The 19,576-nt window shown below is 42.6% G+C and overlaps 1 protein-coding gene across 6 annotated transcripts in view; it reads left to right on the top strand.

Annotated features, from left to right (window-relative positions):
• Positions 1-19,576, top strand: part of NSF (N-ethylmaleimide sensitive factor, vesicle fusing ATPase) — a 75,176-nt gene extending 55,600 nt beyond the window's left edge. For 4 of the 6 annotated variants that reach the window (XM_005234906.4, XM_027783070.2, XM_027783067.1 and 1 more), the window contains exons 16-21: positions 1,055-1,121; positions 1,313-1,392; positions 9,964-10,098; positions 10,898-11,011; positions 17,397-17,452; positions 18,070-19,576. In XM_005234906.4, coding sequence (XP_005234963.2) covers positions 1,055-1,121; positions 1,313-1,392; positions 9,964-10,098; positions 10,898-11,011; positions 17,397-17,452; positions 18,070-18,088 — 471 coding nt within the window. In that variant the 3' untranslated portion in view covers positions 18,089-19,576. Of the gene's footprint in view, positions 1-1,054; positions 1,122-1,312; positions 1,393-9,963; positions 10,099-10,897; positions 11,012-17,396; positions 17,453-17,870 lie in introns of all 6 variants that reach the window. The other 2 variants (XM_055789889.1, XM_027783068.1) reach the window with 1 other exon arrangement.

The following is a 19,576-nucleotide window of genomic DNA, read 5'->3' on the forward strand; positions in this document are numbered from 1 at the left end:
TATAAAGTTGAATGAGTGTTTTTGTGGCGCTGACACAAAGTGACTCAAGGAAAATTTCAAGGCTCTGTCTCAGTTGAGTCTGAGATGTAATTGTGACTAACAGTGGAACAAAACACTTGATCTGTGATGAGTGAGTCTGGAGCTCTCTGCAAAGATGAAGGGAGGAAGGGCTTAGGGTAGCACTTGGAAAGAACAGATGCTGCCTGAATGAGGCTAGGAACAGTTTTGAGGTGGTAATGTTTAGTTAAACAAGAGTTTTAATAACTTGAGGAGCAGGGGGAATGCAAACAAGTTGAACATCTTAAATAATTCCAAGTAGCCAGGTGGAAGGAGAGAGATTTCATTTACTGAAGCAAGCTAGCACTTACTTTTCTACCTGAATGATACTGAGTGAAGCATGTAAGATCAGGTTGTTGCAGGGTTGCGTAGTTCCGAAGAGAAGCAGTGTGCTCACAGCTGGAAGCCCAGTTTATAATCTAGGTTCAAAAAGGAGGCTTTTGGCCTTCACTTGAAGTGTGCTGGAGGTAGTAGGCCTGCAGTGCCACTGATGTCCTTAGTGCTACTTATTGTTTAAACCCAAAGCTTTGCAGAACACTGGTTTGCTGCTCTGTAAGAGGTGTCGTGGAGGCTCGATCTGTACTGAGTCTGTTCTCTCTGCAGGGTGCTGTTATGAAAAATAACCAATATCCAGCTTGGGTAGAAAAGCTTCATAATTGCATTACAATTGTGGGGGATTTGTGTATATTTTTATATTATCAGTATTGCCTCAGCTCCAAAAAACAGCGTAATTGTGCTCTGTTTTGTCCATTGCTTTACAATTAAATGCTGGGCAGCTGGCTTTTTTGCAGAGTGTATGGGGTAAATGGACAAAACTGATCTCTGAATTTGTTGAGATGGTTTTATTAAATGCAGGTAGAGTCTAGTCTGTTGGTACTTATCTTTTTCATTCTCTATTCCTCTAAATACTGCTGTGTTTAGCTAAAAACATGTCAACAGGTCCTATCATGACTATTGTAGTTTTGCTGCTGAGATGAGTAATTTTGCTGTTTTTTAGATCTTTGATGATGCATACAAGTCCCAACTCAGCTGTGTTGTCGTGGATGACATTGAGAGACTTCTAGGTGAGTTAGGATGACGGGAGAGCTGTGTTGTCTGCTGTGCAGAAATACTGAAATATTTGCAATATTGAAATACTGCAAAGTGGAAGTGATCTGGAACCATTTACTTTGCCATCATTGAGCTGTGCTTGATACAGTGAAGTGACTTAAATGTGATCTGCTTAGTAGGCATGGAAATGCATTTTTCGTTTCAGATTATGTCCCAATTGGACCACGGTTCTCTAATCTGGTGTTGCAAGCCCTTCTTGTACTGCTAAAGAAGGCCCCCCCTCAGGTAAGAAAGTAATTGAGGGATGAGATGCGCTATTCCTGTAATAATTTTGACAGTGGAGAGCTTTGTGTCTTGCTGATAGCTGCTGTGCTGCCAGTGGTATTAGTGCTATTGTCTCTGATGCAGTCAAGTTAATCCAAGCCTGCTGCTGTTCATTCAGTTAGACATTTCTAGGATAACCACAAAGAATTCAACTTTAATTACCTAATTACTTAAGGCTGAATCTTCTGCAGTTAGCCCTAGAAATACTGACTAGGGAAACAAGTTTAACCTTCACCGTGTAAAGCTTAAACTTGCAAACTGCTTTCTGATTAACTAAGGGTCTGTTCATTCCAAATCAATCCCTGGCTCAGCCATGTGCTCCCTCCTTATTCAGAAATCAATTTCTAAGTAATGTGTGATTGTGGATGTCAGGGTTTTAATTTGTTCGTAACTTGAAATTATCAGGTGTTAATTACAATGGGTGAGGAAAGCTTAAGATCTTGCATCGGGTGCTGATCCCGTCTGTTTGCACTTTGTGGCTTGATGAGATTTAAGAACATCACAAGTGATGTTTCTGAAGCTTGCAATGAGTGAGACGGAGACTCTTCTTGTTTGCCATTTTTCCTGTTTACTGGAATTCTGCTGTGTGTGTGAAAGTATCTGCATGAATAAATAACATGCTAACAGGAAAACCTTGAAAGTTGGTGTCAGGAAAAAGCAGAGAAGCACAGCCTGGATGAACTCAATTTTTTTGTCATTTTTAATATCCTGGAAACAGTAATGTATGCGTGAGTATAGTTTTCATTAGAGAGTTAGGGTGAAAAGACCTTTCAAATACAGAACTTTGAAGTAATTAGTAATGCCACAGGCCCTGAAGTTCCCCTTGTGACTGTCAAACTGGGAGAACGAAGATTTTTCCCAGTGAGCTTTCTAGGCCATGTGAAGTCTCTAACATAGAACTTGGATTCTGTTATCACATACATTGGAACAGGAAGTCTGCCTGTATGTAGCAGCACAACCGTTTTCATAATCTCATGTAATCATTGACCTTTTGCTGGGTATTTCCATAGTACCAGGAAATGGTTGTTCCCATAAATCAATAGGGGAAAATAGAACTTGATTTTGTTCAGTTGTTGAAGGAACTTAAAATACTAAATTGTCCATTTAATCACTGCATCCTCTGAATATGTTTTGCTGCTTAGATGCACTTTTGTTGGCACCTGAGTCTCCCTGAAAGCAGGATGCAGGGTTTGAAGCTCTCAGATATCTGCCAAGTTTATGCACGTTGCTAGAGATTTGTGCTTTGCAATGTTTGAAATGCCCTTGAGGCTGGAAGACTTTGGGTTGACAGCCAATATTATGGTGACTTAAGCCATAAATTGTTGGAGGGTAGAAAGAGAGTTTTCTGAGGAAATGTCACTGTTTGATTGATGATGTGTTGTGGTTTTCTTTCTTTTTTTTCCCCTAAGTGTCCACTGTTGGTTGGCTACTGTAGAAATTAGGACATTGGGTTGGATGGGACCCTTTTGGCTGGCCTAGTTTGGCAGTTCTGATGATGGAGTTCTTCCTAGTGTGTGTTTCTTGTGAGTGCCCTGTGATAGTCACAGCATGTGGGGTTTGTTTTTTTTCCATTAAATAAACCAAGACAGTGCATAAGATGGAGAGTCATGCAGGAGGAGGCCTTTTCTGCTGTGAATGTCTACTGTGAAAAAGATTGAATTTGGGCATGGAGACTCTTGGGTTTTAAACTCAAGTGAGAAACCCATGAGGGAGATAATACTGCTGGTTAATCAGTGCCTTTCCAAGTTCCCTCTGAGATGACTGGCTTCCTTGGGGAGCAATTTATTTGGAAGTAATGGCTGGTTTCAGGGGTTTTCTTGTAATTTGAGATGCGGGTATGTGCTTTAAATGTACATGAGTAGCATCAGTGGTTCTAACCTGCTCCATGAGGTCAAACCAACACGAATTTCTGTAGGATTGGGATCATGATTTAGGTTCATTCCTTGTAAAAATGGAGTGTCCTGGGATATGGAGTGTCTGGGCATGTCCCTGTGCTGAGAGAAATCATTGGCAGGATGCTGTGCAGGCACTACCTGTTCTCCATTGCTATCATGTAAGTGCTTTACCATTTCTCTAGTCAGAGGGTCTTGAAATACAGAGTTGATTTGAAAAGCTTAGAACCAGGAACGCACGAAGCATTTGAAACTGTAAGCAAGGAGTGAGTGGGAAGCAGAGGACGCGTTTCAGCAGCACAGCTCTGCTGCTCCCATCTTTGTGGCCCAGATTATGTATTCACGTGGTGTTGTCACATCACTTTCAGAGTATACTTAATGTGCAAGCAGCTTCCTACAATTACTGTAGGCTGTGTGTGCAAGAGGAGCATTTCTGGGATGAAATCTTATTATACGTTGAGGTATATGTCTCTGTTGAATTGGTTTATGAAAGCTGCCTCCCAGACTCCTCTCTTCCTATTGAGGCTATATTATTTTGATTTGGTGTGGGAAGGGCAAATACTGGAAGCTTCTGGTTTTCTGGATTTTCTGGCTTGTTTGTACTTTGCAGAAGTTTTGAGAGTAAACATGTTAAGACTTTAAAGAAAACAAGAAACATCTCTGAGTTTGCTTTAAATTCCTGGTCACAGCTCATGCTTGCTAGTTCCACTCAGCAATGCTTAAATAGTGGTATCTGTTACTCCTAGTTCAAGATGACTGAAAAACATTGCATTTTGTTTAGCATCTTTTTTTAAACCAATTAAAAATCTTTTCTAAAATGGATTGAAGAGAAGAAAATAAACCATGTTCTCTTGGGTCTTTATTTCAATCAAGTTACCCTGTGTTGTGCAGCAGAAGAGACTGGGGGGGGATAGAAAGACTGAAAAGGACTGTCGCAGCAGGGAGCCAAGCGGGAGAAAAGGACTTCTCTGAGAACTAAGCAGCAGCAGCTCCGAAAGCCGAAGCTGCTTCATCTACATGCAGAGTCACACAAGGCATGGAGACACTCACCAGCCCCACAGAGGTTTCACATGTGCTTCCCTGCTGGTTCCTGTGAAAAGCTAACAATTGGCTCAAAGGGTGAAAGACCATTGCAGCATCCCCGCGCTAAGCTGGACGTACAATTTGTGCAGTGTTATGAAATGTCTGGCTTAGCGAGATGCTCTCGACCACTCTTGTGGATGCCCTTCCACTGCTCCCAGAGGCCCCCAGCCCCTTTCCTTCTCTGCGACACTGGAGGCTTTTGCCGATTTATGAAAGTTGACGGGGGAAAAGGGGGGAATAATCTCCTTGTTTGATATAATCCCAGATGCATTCCTGATTCCATGTCACTTGGTGTGAATTGGAAGCAACTCCAATCAAGAGTGACGTTACCTTTGTGCTTGTAAACCTGGGGAACTGTGTTTTCTCCCATAACATGTTAAGATTTGTTGATACCCCAAAACACATGCATAAAAATTTACAAGAGTCCAGAGTTGAGTGAACAGCTAGTGGGTGACCAACAGAGTCACTTCAACATCCACCAATACTTGGTTATAGCATAATTCAAGTTCCTCTCAACTCCCCTTGCCTAGGGCTGGCTAGATTTGCTAAAATTCTGTAATTTGAGACTCCACTGATGTGTAGAGACTCCATTTGCTTGTCTATGTAATTCTTTTATGTTCTACTTTCTCTTTGGTAGTCAGTGCGATAATATGGTGCCCATTAGGAAATGGATACTGTGTTAGAAGAATCAATCTCATAATGCTTGAAAACGTGGTGTTTGAAACTACTCTTTTGATCTCTGGGTCCCATAGTTCTCTGTAGGATTACATGCTTTATTCAGGTAAAACCCCTGTAGGAGAGAGGCGAAATCTGGGGTTATCCTGCTTCTAGAGGGCAGTGGGGCAAAACACGCACCTCTCTGCTGGGTATCCCCCTGTCAGTGCAGAGGGATCTTGGGCTTCGAACTGGGACACTTATTGCCTAAAGCTGGGCAGAATGAATCCAGACTTGAGAGGTGCCTGTTTCTAATCTGTTGATGGAAAAAGTCAGCCTAGAACTGCCCTCTTAATGAGTCTGACACCAAATGATCTTAAGCTGTTGAAAAGCCAAGTTCCTCCTTGGTAGTTACTCTCTTGTTATGCCTGATTTTGAAGTTATATTTATGAAGTTCAGCTTGAATCCTGATCTTCTGTGGGCTGAACACATGGCATGTAGCTTTTGCAATGGCTGCTCTAGGAATGAAGGATCAAAAATGTGAATATTTCGGAAAATAAGGGCACTTCAGCAGTACATCTCACAACAGCAAGAATAAATCCATTGATGTGTTGTGACTGCAGAGCAGTTGGATGAGGACAGCTTTTTCAATTTGGCTTGATGGCTTTTCATGCTTTTGTGGTAATGCCTGGGGCAAAACTTTTCTGACTTGTAGGTTTTCCACTTGTTTGCTAAGCAAGTTGCCTGAAACTTTGAAAAGTACAAGGGACTCCTGACACTTCTTTTAGTAATTGATACAGCAGAGATTATGCTTGTATTAAGGTAACTGGTTTTCTAGTGAGCCAAGTTTAAAGGTAGCAAGTTGGAGTGCATAGCTTCTTTTGAAGAAAGCAGGGAAAAAAATTGGTTATGTTTTGGGTGGAACTCTTAAAAAAAATTTTTAAGCACTGCTTTGCAGAATAGCTATCTATTCTGAGGAGTTTTCAAACATTCAGTTGTCTGTGGTTTGGAGTCCTGAGCATGGGTCCTAACTGAAATATCTAAAAATTGCTGATGGATCTGTCATCCATTAACTTGTCCTATTGCTTTTGAACCTTGTTAAGCTTTTGCCATCCTTGGTATTGTGCTTCCTTGAGTTCAAGTGAACTGTATGATGAAAGCAAACATCCTTTGGTTCGGTTTAAAACTGATGCTTGATACTTACATTTAGTGCTCCCTAGTTTTTATTTTAAGAAACAGCAGTTTTCCCCCTCATCTCTTCTGCACCATCTATGATGTTTATTTTGTTTACCCCCCATCAATTAACCAAGAATCTATTTAGAGAAGTTTATTCCCTTTTTTTTACCATCCCCGTTGCAAATACAATTTCAGCTATTTGAAATGGCTAGGATTAGATATTGTCTTAAAGAGCACCACGGATTCATATGGTAGAATAATCCCTTTTGTTTTACTCTTTTTTTTTTTTTTTTTTTTTTTTTTTTTTTTTTTTTTTCCTTCTCCATTCTAAAAATGTCTGAGTGTTTGCGTTTTGAGTAAGGTTTAGCACTGAGCTGGTGTTTTTACAGAACTTTCCACAATGACCAATTCCAGTGGCTTTCCTAAATGGTAATAAGTCATTTAGTCATTTTTGTGTGTGTAGTAATTGTCCGCTGGCCTGATTTACAGCAAGTTTGGGATTCATCTGACTAAATGTGGCTGTCAGTGGTTTGGTTTTCTATGACCGAAGCAGTTGTTTAGGAAATAGTTTGCTGTATGAGTCCAGAGTGTAGGCAGCTTTTCTTGGAGGAGGTACATGTCATCTGGGCTCCATTAACGAAGAAGGAAATGCAGAGAGTGAGGTCATTTGTGGACACCTGAAGTTACAGGAGATAAAATTCACCTAACTACCTACATTTCTGTGCTGCTTACATCCTTTCCTGGTGAGACCTTTTAGTCTCTGATGAAACCCCAAACTAGACTCTTATTTTTATTATAGTCAAGTGTGGACTTCATCATTGTAGAATTGCTCAGGTAGCATCCTTCAAGCAGTTAATCTTCAAGTTGTCATTCCCTTGATTGATGTCTTATCTGCTGTGCCAGGCACTGTGCACATGCTTTTAGCTGTATTTTGGGAACAGATACTGCCTTGCTGGCTGCAGTTGAGCAGGTTTGGTGGTTCTTTTCCTCCTAAAATGCTCATAGTTCATGGGAAATTCTTATTAACACAATCCCTTAACCTCAGCTGTTCCGGATTTTGAGAGTTACATACAGTAATAAACAATTGCTGTTGCTTATAAAGCATATTGGTCTTGTTGGTATATCATTGTATGGATTTGTGCTTGAAAGAGCGGGCTGGTGCATGTTTTGGAGGTCTTGGTTCTATTCAAGAGTCTGTCTTTGGCTTCCTTTGCACCCTAGTACCTTACCTGTATAACGAGAAAACTGTTTGAAGGTGCCTAACAGCATGCATATGACTTGTTACAATTTTTTGAATAAGGTAGCAGAAATTCTCTTACAGAGCTTATGATGCAACTCAGTAAAACTTATGTATAATATCAGATGTATCAGCATTATTAATGAATTGAAGAAAAACTCACTGAGGATAGCGTGTTCAGGAAATACAGAGCAGCCATAAAAGCAAAGTCAATTAGAATAGAGGTGAAATTTTCTCAATCAAATCTGCTGATAATCCCTGTGTTTGCATTCTCAAGATTTTAAGCATGCGTCAGTTCTGCCATCGCATCTGCTGCTATCCCAAGTATATCTTAGCAAGTTGAAGGCACTTTTTAACCTTGTCCTTGGGTGGCAACTTCAGAGCAAATGTCAGAGGTGTTTGTACCACACTTGGGTGGTTCATGAGCAGGTAATTGTCCAAGTGTTCTTGGGGGACTCATTTCACACAGCTTCCAAGCCTGTGTTTAAAGTCTGTTTTACTAGCCCTTTCCAAAGATGAAGACCGCTGAAATTCTGTCTTCGTGTGGGCAAAAAAGCTTTTCTGTTGCTAAACATAATTTATTTTTCTTGGTCTATGAAGTGCTTTAGCTGAAAACGAGCACCTGATGGGGCTTTCTGATTTCCTTGTGAGAGTGAGGATCAAATGCCATTCACTTACTCTCCACTGAGTGCGTTCTTTTTTTTCATCTTTGCATGCAAGATCTTACTGAATTGCTCAGATTTGGCTTAGAGTTTTAAAATGATACAATATTTTCCTGGCCTTCCCACACAATGACCACCAAAAAGGAAAAAAATGTGTGATTGTAAAGCTGTGGGCATGCAGAGCATCGTGGAAGCAGCAGCCTACAGGATAGTTGTATTTATGCTTACTGTGGATGTTGTATGCCCTTCTCAAGGCTACCTACAGACATTTTTAGACACTCAGACCTCTTTCTGTTTGCTCTGTGCTGCCAGCAGGTCAGTTTTGTCTAGTAATAAAGCATCCCCTACTCCCACCACAGTTTTAAACCTGGCATTTCTGTTGTCAGTTGAGGAATTGGCTGCTTTTCCCCATTAAATTGCCTAGTAGTTTTCTGAAGATTTCCCCCTCTAAAGCAGGGACTGAGCTGGTGAGTGTGGTGCCTCCTGAGATGCAGACAGTGATTAATACACAGAAGGGTTAGCACAGTGTTTCCCTGACAAAGCCTTTGTGTGAAGCTCGTGACCTGGGGCATGCTCTGGTTTCAACCTGCCAGGCATTACTTCCTTGTGCTGTCTTAGGCTAAAAACAAACTTGAAGTGAGCACTTGAGTTCGTTACCAGTTCTGATGCTTTCTTATTGTCCGTCACCCAAAGCAGGAGTGTAATCTGTTCAAACACAAAAAGTCAAGTGAATACAATGGCACTCAGGGAAAAACAAACAAATGCTGCAAAGATGCATCATCTTCCTCAAAGATGTATTAAGTTTAATTATGTTTTCATCCTTTGTCAAAGGAATGCAAAACACTTACGAAATTAATTCTGGCTGCTCTGTGAGAATAGTTTTTAGGGTTGGTTTTTTTTGTTTGGATTGGGTTTTTTATGATGATGAACAGTGTTTGTTACGAGGTTGAAATATAGGACTTGAGCTGATGCGCAGAGACAAAGAGTAAACTTCTGAACAGCGAATGAGGAGAGTACTCGGCCGGCCAGGCCTCTCCTCAGCCCATGGGCTCCTTGTGTACTGGGTTGGAAAAGGGACTGATCACAGCTGATAATCCCAACAGCTCCTTCCATCAGCCGACGTTTATCAGTGTCTGAACACTGCATAGTGAAATGCAAATAGCGTTGAAATGGCATTTGCAAGAAGAACTAACAAGTTTATGTTTATTGGCAGCTGGTGTTTTCCATTCATTTCTCTATTATTTATAAACCCTGTTATTGCTCAGGCCAACTTGGAATTGGTGTGTGCACTGTCGGTTTGAACTTGGAGGCTGCCAGACATGGTGCTATTCTTTTATACAACCACACTGGCAGTGGGAAGTCTTACGAACTTAGGGCAACCTCCAGTGTTAAAGCGTGAGCTGTAAAACCACTGGAACTGTCTGTACGGTGGCAGAGAATTCACTGTACCCACAGGATTTCTAAAGACAGGCTGTTCCCCTGCGAAGTCATCTGTAATTCAGCTTTTGGGAATGGGGGTTTGTGCATGCTTTTAAATTTAATGAGGATTCAGTTATTTATAATGATGAATTTAGAAGGGAAGGGAAGGTAGGAGAGTGTGGGTGGGTCTTCTGTGGACCGTAATTTTTGAACCCCCTTGGTGGCATTACTCTGACTTCTGAAATGTGATCCTAGTCTTCTATGGTTGATGTTGACTACTCCAATTAATGACAGATTTAATATTATTTTTTTTAAGAGGTATTTTTACATGGCCATTTTTCATTTGTGAAACTTCCCAAGGCTGGTTCTTCTCTTGCTTTTCTTGACACTTATTCCATTGTGTGGACAGGGTCGCAAGCTTCTAATTATTGGAACCACCAGTCGCAAAGATGTCCTGCAGGAAATGGAAATGCTGAATGCTTTCAGCACTACAATTCATGTGCCCAACATTGCAACAGGGGAGCAGCTGATGGAGGCTTTGGAGGTGAGAAAAAGGTCAAGGATGACAAACCAGCTCAAAAATTGCTGGAAATGAGGGGTTTTGCAGTAGCCTTGCATTTGGGAACAGTGTCCCACTTAACTGAATTACTTTTTCATACAGTAAATGAAGGCAAAATGAGAGAACTCTAGGTCTGGGGAAAGAGTCTGTGGCGTTGACGGAAAGATTCCAAGGGCATGGAAGTGGGTAATGAATATAATTGGCACACTTAAACTGAATGTGCCTGGAGGGTGCCAAGCTCTCATGAATTGGAACAACAGCGAATTAAGGTGTTTGGTGCTGAAGAGATTATAAGTTCTTCATGAATTCATGCCCTTACTGGCTTCTTATTCTATGCCATAGTGGAAATTGTAGTGAGTATTGAAGGCTGTTAAAATAAACTTAACAGGCGAATCTTTTGTGCAAACTTGCAAAGCTGCCACAATGATAATATCACTAAAGCCTGAAAGACACAGGCACTCTTGCAGCAGTTTTGAAAACTTTCTGTGGCTTGAGCCACTGTGGACCTTCTAGACTCTAATCTGGAGGAAACCTGGAATGCATTATAAAAGAGAATTGCAAACTATTTGATTAGAGACACTGCAAGAAGAACCATTATGGAACAGAAGAATCAAAGTGTTTTGCTTTGTCTAGATATATTGCAACACATTTTCTTTCTAAGTTAGAAGATGCTTCCTAGCTTCTCGTTCCTTATTTCCTGAGTTAGGTAGCATTATTCCTCCTGACAGTGTCCTGTTGTTGATTTTTTTATGGCTTTTTTTTTTTTCATTTCCCCACCCCCCAGCTCCTGGGTAACTTCAAAGACAAGGAACGCAGCACTATTGCACAGAATGTCAAAGGGAAGTCTGTCTGGATTGGTATCAAGAAGCTGCTGATGCTGATAGAAATGTCATTACAAGTGAGTATGTTTCTGGTTCAGGAAGGGTGGGGTAAATAAAGTGGTCTTAGAGGTTCCTAATTGTCTGAAACCTGCTACTTTAGTTGTGTGGTAGGAGCCTTTGAATCGGTTTAACTGAGAAAAGAGCTACAGTGAGAAGACATTTTCCGAACAAAGATGTTACCAGGTCTTGGTCCACAGAGATCTTTAAAAGCCACAGTGCCTACAGGCTGTTTAGAGCTGCACTTCAGAGACGAGCATCTGGCAACTGGAGGGATTGGATTAACTTACCTTTCATGAAATTTCGTCTCTACACCCAGCATGTTAAGATTGCAGATAGCAATCACTTAGGATTTTTTTTAATTTTTTTTAAAAGAAGAAGGTGCCTGTGCAGGTGTATGTGCTCTTTCCCTGAAGAAAATAAATCTGTCAGGCTGTTCAGCTGCTCTTCTCTTTATTTTCCACTTTCAGCACTTTAAAGAAAATAATTGCAGAGGGTAGAAATATGTAGCTCTTAACCCTCCCCCGCACCGATCATCTATGCCTGCAAGCCAGCCATCAAGCTTGTGCTCGACAGTATATGCATGCTAAAAATGAGAGGGTGTAGCATGCAGCCCTAATCCTCCACGGCTGACATTTCAGCGCCCTTCTGAGTCCTTCCCCCCCTCGCGCACCCTCTCTTTTCACATCAAATGGATTTAGTGCAGCTGAGTGAACTGTCCTTAGATCTTCCTAGGAGAGGCTGAGCATAAGCTAAGAGGCATGTAGTTTAGCAGCATATAAGTCATGTATCCCTCTGTTCACTATTCACAATTCTGTTAAAACTTGCACAGCACTAAGGATGTGCTCTGACTGGATGTCACCTCAGGGAATAAAGTCATTTATCTAGATTACTTTTTCCTCTTCTTCCTTGGCTTTTAATTCCATACCTACAGGCAAGTCAGTAAGTCATAGCTCACATGTATTAAGTGTGTTCAAGGGGTGCAGGCCTCCAGGGACTGCCTGGCTCTGGTGCAGTCCATTTCACTTAGCCTTGACAATGGATTCCTCCTTCTGGCACGGGATATTTTCTTTTGCTGCTTTGTGGTGTTCTTTTCTAACCTGAAGGGTGAAGGTTATGTAAATTACGGACAGCTCTGAATGGGGAGCGTGGGTGGAAATGCTGACCCTGGCCCTGTTCACAGCATTGGCCTGTGGCTGCACACCTGCGATGCTGTAGGTGGGAAGTCTTCATGCTGCCCTAGACTGTGCAGACAGGCAAACTGGTCTTATGCCTTTTATTTATTTATTTATTTAAACCGGGCCACCGTTTTGTAGATGAGTCCATGACCAGTCAGGCTGGGAGAAGACAGGCAGGGCTGCGACCCTGTGTCATTTCTGACAAAAATTGAACAGCTGTGCAATGAAGGGCTGCTACTGCCGAGATAGGTGATTGATAAGCCACTATTGCTTCTGTACGTGGATGGTTGGTAGCAAGGTGACTTACGTTATTACGGTCAATTCAGGTAATTGTGCGATAGCATAGGCGATAGTGTATGGAAGCTAAATATGAAGATTGTTCCAAAAGGTTAGAGGTGTTTGCGTGACTCCGTCTGCTGAACTGCAGTACAGGCTCTCACAGAATAGGAGAACACTCATCTCTGAATGCACTGAAAGACCACAGTGATATCTGATTTGGCTAGCTTTTACAGGAAAGCAGAATATCACCAAATGAGACGTCTAAGGCTAGTTCCCTTTTTCTCTGAGCTAGACCATAGCTTTTTAGAAAGAGGTTTGAATCTAAAAATCCCTTAAAAATTCCAAGCGATGTATGAAATTTCTCAAAATTCAACTGATTAGATCCCATAGAGAATGAATTCTTTGCAAAAAACATGACCTTGTTCCTTTCTCTGCCATTACTGAATCTGCGTTTTTTGTTTTATTGCACTAGTAAACCCAGTATATGCTATATGTGGGTATTTTTAAGCTGTTCAAATGACTTTCAGTTTGTTTCAGGCTGAACCAGTCTATCAAAATCTGTTCTTGGCCTACCGTGAACCACTGCATTGCCCTGGTATCTTGGGTTGCTTTGTTACCTTGTTTGTGAGCCTTTTAAACCCACGCTTTTTGGCAGCTTAATTTTCCTCAAACTATGTTTATTGCTATTTCTGGCCTTCTTTAATGTCAGAGAACTCGTATTTAGTGTCGCATACTTTGGTTGTCTTGTATACATTGAGTGTCCTGGAATGATGTTATTTTCTTGTTCAAAAAGAAGTCTTTGATGAATGGATACACTCACGATTTGCCACATGAATCCAGAAAAGTTTAGTTATCCTTGGCTGCAGTACACGGACCACCGGTGCCCTGCTAGCTTCACCCTGCCCTGGTGCTGGGACCCTACCCTGGGGTGCTGCTGGGTACATGAGCTGCCTTTTTTCCACAGCTAGGGGCTGGTTTCTTCTGCTTGTTTTGTGTGCCTGTCTTGCTCTTGGACATTGCTGGCAACACTCCAAAACCCAAGGCCTCTCCTCCTTGGGGCAGGAACCTGAATGAGCCAGGCAGCTTTCCAGAAAGGCCCTTTTTGCACCTCCAGGATTTCCTGATTTGGTAACTTCTGCTTAGCATAAATAAAACTTCAGGTAATCTAAGCTGTTTGTAATGTATTTTAACTTACATGGGAACTTATTTTGAAAGGTCATCATATAATATTGCCTATATTATTTTAAATGCTGTGTCTGGACGTACTAAGAGTTTGGATTTTATGACAGGTTTACAGAAGTACGGTACTATCCAAGGGCGTGCACATCTTGGCAGAGTATCTCCTCTTCTCTGAACTGAAGATTAGTGAAGTCTTTTCAGCTGCCTTTTTTCCTCAGGGCTCCCAGGCGTGTCCTGAGGGTACTGCATTACCTAGAAAGGAACAATCATTTTCTTGCCACCTGTCTAAGCTGTGTCATAGCATCAGTCTCCACGCTGTTCTAGAACTTCTGTCATTGAGTTTGACAGCAGCATTTCTCCTTTCATAGGGCACTAGAGGGTTGGTTCAAGAGTCCTGAACCTGCTTCCTCTTTGCACTCTATTGACACAGACTTCTCCTTTCAGGGCTGATGTGACTTCTGGTTTTGTGCCTGCATTTTTTTAATACGCTTTTTGATCAAATTTGCCTCTTTGTTGCCTTTCAGCTTCCTGCTTTAGTCTTTTGGGCAAGATATTGTACCTGCAGATAAATGCTGTTCCTCCCAAAGAGTGTAGAAACTGTCAGTACAGATTGTGGACAAAGTGTCTTACCATGGCCACTTTATTATGTGTGAGTGAAAAGTGGTGGGGAGGCAGCATCTTGGATTTGGGGAGCAGAATCCTGGCATTAGCAAGTCTGAATTTCATCTGGTGGCACTAGTACAGGTTTTCTAGGAATGAAACTACGTTTGTTTGCATTTATCCATCTCGGATCATGTTGGCTTTTTAAAAAGAACTATCTGACTGGTCCTTTGGTGTGTTATTTCCTGATTGCGATGCTCTTCCACGCTTCCCTAAGGTTTCACCAAGGCCCTTGTAACAGGACCATCTCCTTTGCAGGTAGATAGTATTCTTGTTCCCTGTGTCAGCCAGTGAGGGAAGTAATCTTAGAATAAGCCAGGCCCTTTGACTGTTCTGTGTGACCTTCTTTTCCAGCAGCTTTGGGCTTTCCACCAATGGCCAGAAGTCATGTCTTGCTCCACTTCGGTGTTCATGGTTCCTTGGGTCAATCTGAGATGTGAAGGATTCTTTCTTTACTGACTAAATTGCCTGGTTTTGTGGACTCTGCAAAAAGCATCTTGATTCTTCACCCACTGTTCCATGCCGTAGGCTGTTGGTGTTGGCGTGCCTGGCAGCATGAACATCAGCTATGCGTGTATGGATTTTGCCGTTGGCCCGCAGCAGTGATTCTGTATGGAGTGCAAGTATTTTAAGTAGTGAGTTGCTGTTGCTCCAACTGTCGGGCTGCCTTTCACTGTTTTGTTGGATTTGCAGACTGCTCAAGATCTTAGATCATAGAATCATTCTTGTTGGAAAGGACCTCAGGACATTATCTAATCCAATTCAGACTTTTAGAAAGCGTATGTGTAGATGTTTACAGGCTTCTCAACCACCCTGTTTGACAGCATTTGATGGGACTCGGGCCTTTCCAGCTCCAGCAGGAATGGATGAAGTTGGCGTTTCAGACTGTTGCCAGCAAGGTCCACTTCTTGGCATTTCATTTGCCCAGCTCTTCGACCTTTCACATGGAGAATCGGTCTGTAAGTTTGGACCATAAATGAGAAGTCAGATCTCAGAATTTGGTGGGCTGACACTTGAGTAACTCTTCTGAAGAAGTCCTTTCGGAAGTAGGCATCTTTACTGCTGCTATCTACGAAAATGCCATGTGTCTTATCTGGGAAGGCCAGGAATCCCTCTCGGATGTACTTTTCTATTCATGGTCAAAGACCAAATGTATTTTGTCCCTTTCCTCAAATCCCTTTCTTTTACAGGCTGCCTGCAGGTTGTTGAGAGAGTGCACTGGCAATTATTTTTGCTTGAGCTTGGCCTTGGCAGCTCTGGTTCCCAGGCTTGCTTTGACTGTCCATGTAACTTAAGGTTTCAGCCACTTTTGAGCCTCCTGTCCAGGACTTGCAGTGAGCACTTTGTCTAGCTGCAGGTGATATCTGGTTCTCTAGGGTAAACTGTTCATGACCACCTTCTCTTTGGATGAATGTCACAGAGAGCAGGAAGGTGCTAAACAGGTACACTCTGCTAATTACACCCATAGCATTTTTTTTTAATCTTTGTCTGGTCCAACCCTCTGCTCTGACCAAGCATGATCAACTAGAACAGGTTGTTCAGCCAGTTGGGTCTTGACTACCTCCAAGGATGGAGATTCCATAACATCCGTGGGCAGTCCCTAACAGTGTGTGACGACCCTTGCAATGGAATGGAACCTGTGACCTCCTGCCCTGTCAATGGGCACCACTCAGAAGGGTGGCTCTCTTCTTTGCCCTCCCGTCAGGTATTACACACATTGCTAAGAGTCACCCTTCCCTCCTCAGTCCCAAGTCTTCTCTACTCCACACTAACCAATCTTACCTCTCACAGCCTCTCTTTGTATGACACATGCTTAAGACCTTTAATCATCCGTGTGACCCTTTGCTGGACTCTCTGATATGTCACTGTCTCTCTTGTACTGGGGAGCCTCAAACTGGACACTTTCTTCCAGGTGTTGCCGCTGAGAAGAGGGGAAAAATAATCTCCCTTGATCTGGTAGCAACGTTCCCCCTGATGAAGCCCAGGATGCTGTTGGCCATCTTTGTTGTCAAGGGCCCAGTGCTGGTTCACATTCAGCTTGTCCTCCAGGGCCCTCAGGTCCTTTTCTGCAAAGTCACTCTCCAGCCAGTTGTCCCCCAGCCTGTACTGGTGCATGGAGTTGTTCTTGCCTAGGTGGAAGACTTTGCATTTCCCTTTGTTGAACTGCATGAGATTTGTTTTGGTCTGGGTCTCTGAGTGACAGCAGCAGCATCAAGTGCATAAAACATACCTCCCAATTCTGTGTCATTTACAAACTTGCTGAGGGTGCGCTCTGTCCCCAAATCCCGATTGTTAATAAAGAGGTTAAATGGTACTGGCTCCCATACGGATGCCTGGTGTACTGCTAGTGACTGGTCCTCAGTTGGACTTCATGCCACTGAACACAACTTTTTGAGCCCAGCAGTGTCATGGTTTAACCCCAGCTGGCATCTAAGCCCCCACTTCTCTGTTGTCTCTGTCTCAGTGGTGGGGGAGAGGCAGGACTGATCTTTAGGGGGTGTTCCTGGTTGATGGAGCCGCAGCAGAAGTTGGCACTGCAAGTTCTGGAAGCCTTGTGCTACGATTCAGCTTTCCCTTGTGTGCTGATCCCCCATGCGCAGCTTCTTTCCTCTGGTGCTGTGCTACTGGAGCTGTAACGGGTAAGGAAGATTTTGGAAAAATTGAGGACACCTTCAGTCCCTTCTACTCCTGACTCTGTAATCTGCTGCCGCAGCTCTGGAAAGGGGCAGATAGAAGCAGACACAAACTGGACCTGGCTTGTCCAGAGCCAGACTAGAATTGGCAGTGTGGGGTGAAGCTAGCGTGCATATTGCCATGAAAACAGAAGTCCCTGATAGAAATCCTTCTGTACGTTTCCAGTCTGGCTCATCTCCCCGCTATGGGAGCACGCTAAGCCTGTGCTAATCGTTTTTTTCTCTTGGTGCTGTGCTGTATCTGCACTGCTTGGCTTGCAGGACTTCTGGATGAGCAGGCTGATCTCTGGCCTGGCCAAGGCACAGGCAGAGCAAACACACACACGTACCTCCAGCTGTCTTTGGCCTCATTTTCTTCTTGGGCTCCTTGGAAGACTGCATCATGCTGATGGAGATCTGTTTTTTTTCGTGTTTAGATGGATCCTGAGTATCGGGTGAAAAAATTCTTGGCTCTTCTGAAAGAAGAAGGAACGTAAGTAGTTTCATTTTAAAGGATTGTTTAAAACTCTCCTGTCTGCTCAGGAGCAAGCATTTCTTTGAGGGGAAGCTGCAGTGTAGTGTATCTGATCTCATTGTTGGCCCCTCCTGTATTTACAGGACTGTATTATCAGATCAGTTCTCCTTACAGCTATATGCTGGTTGTTTTGGGAAGGGGGGAGGTCCTGAAGACTTTGAGAACCTGCATGCCTGGACTCTCTGCTTTTCTTAATTTACCTGTGACTCTTTAAAATTTTATGAGATATTGTACTGCAATTTAGCTTTCTTTAACTGAAGTAAATCAGAAGAGATTCTGCTAGAGTTAAAATCCAGCTGTTTATCTAAAATCTGGAACTTTGGTTTCTTGTATTTCTCCTGTCTGAGAGAAGGATGTCCTACTCTTTCCCCTGTAGGTGTCACAGGGAATAGTTGAGCCCAGTCTTGACAGTGGCATCTCCTAGAAAATGACTTTCTAATACATGTAGGGCAGTACCTGTGCTGGGGAAACTCACAACAGTATCTATCCTGGCTACATGTGAGTGGGTTCCAGTGTGTGCTTGATGCTTTTATACATGTGCATGCTTTCTTGATGAATTTGGCTTCTTTTGCAAGAGTTCCTTCCCTAGACTGAAGGTGGACCAAGTGCAAGATCAACAGCTGGAAAAGTGACCAACCTGGAGAATATAAACTGGGATCTTTACTCTTCTGTGTTCAACACACTGGACAAAGTGAAATGCTCCCCTGTTTCCAAGAACCCAATGTGAAATCTGCATGTTTAGTGCAATACAGTATCTTTATTCTTTGTCTTTAATATACTGATGTCATGTGGAAGTGTCTTCTAGAACACTGTGCTTCTGTCTCTGTGCAGGCGAGGCTGCGTTCTCATTTGATTTTAGCATGGGGGAAATGTCCTGTAAGTCTTGAAGCTAACGCTCACTTGTGTCCAGCATCCAGTTGCTACGATAGGAGTAAAACCTGACAGTCTGTGGTGAAGGCAAATTAAAGTACTACTCGGTCTTACCCTGATCTGATGAACGGTATCTTGTTATGCCGTCCAATGCCTCACTGAATATTGAGCCAGGCTGATAGCCTAAAGACAGTGCCCACAATAATGCAGCTCCAGAACTGCCTAGATGCTAATTAATACCTGCTTTCTCTTACATCCAGGTATTTTGTCACCTGAGGAAGAGGGACTGGCTAATGGCATTAGGGACTGGAAGAAGGCAGGGAAATATGTTGATCAGAGTAGAGGGAACTTCCAAATCCAGTATTTAAGACGTTAAAACTTGCTGTTAATTCAACGAAGTTTTAGAGGTGCTGATTCCAGCCTGAAAGCTCTTCATGAGTGTGATGTAGATGGCAGCTTTGGTATTAGCCAGCCTCATTATATCCCATTTTTCTGCCATGTTACCAAAGGTTGAAATTCCTCCTTAAACGGAGAGGAAGCCAAGCTCTGCAGATGCATGAGAGATGTATCGCCATGTTTTTGCACTGAAATAAAGGAATGTACCAAACTTTGCTATGTGGTCCTTCCCCAATAGTCATCTCGTGTCTGAGATGCTGTCGACAATGACTGCATGAGGCTACTCCCCTCTCGTTCTTTGGCTCCACACGTTTAATAAGGTTCACGGAACATACCTCAATTTGGTGGGGCATGAAATCAAAGCCATTTATGAGATCTTAGTTCAGTGTAGCTTCCTAAACCTGACCAGGCATGCTGCTAAGGGCTAGCAACTTGTACCCAACCCAGGGAAAAGAGGGTGCTTCACATTCTTTCAGGCCCAGAGGTGAAGGTACTGTAGTCCTTAGTGCGTACTCACAGAGTTGGGGTATTTTAGTCACTCCACTCAGGTTTCTTTTCATTTGACAGTGCTGTTGCATTGTGATGACATTGCGAGTCCCAGTGGTTATTATTCCCTCTAATTTTGTGTATGATCTTGTGAATTTATTTGTTCCTTTCTTCTGCTAGTCCTAGTGACAGCAGCACACGTTAACTTATATTTCAGAATAAATGATGTAAACTTTACTGTGTCTTTGTCCAGAACTATACTGATGAATAAATATCTGGTTTAATTGCACATTCAATGGATTCAATAAAAAGCACAACTACTTGTGATGA

Source organism: Falco peregrinus, chromosome 18 (genome assembly GCF_023634155.1).
Source record: "Falco peregrinus isolate bFalPer1 chromosome 18, bFalPer1.pri, whole genome shotgun sequence".
Taxonomy (NCBI): domain Eukaryota; kingdom Metazoa; phylum Chordata; class Aves; order Falconiformes; family Falconidae; genus Falco; species Falco peregrinus.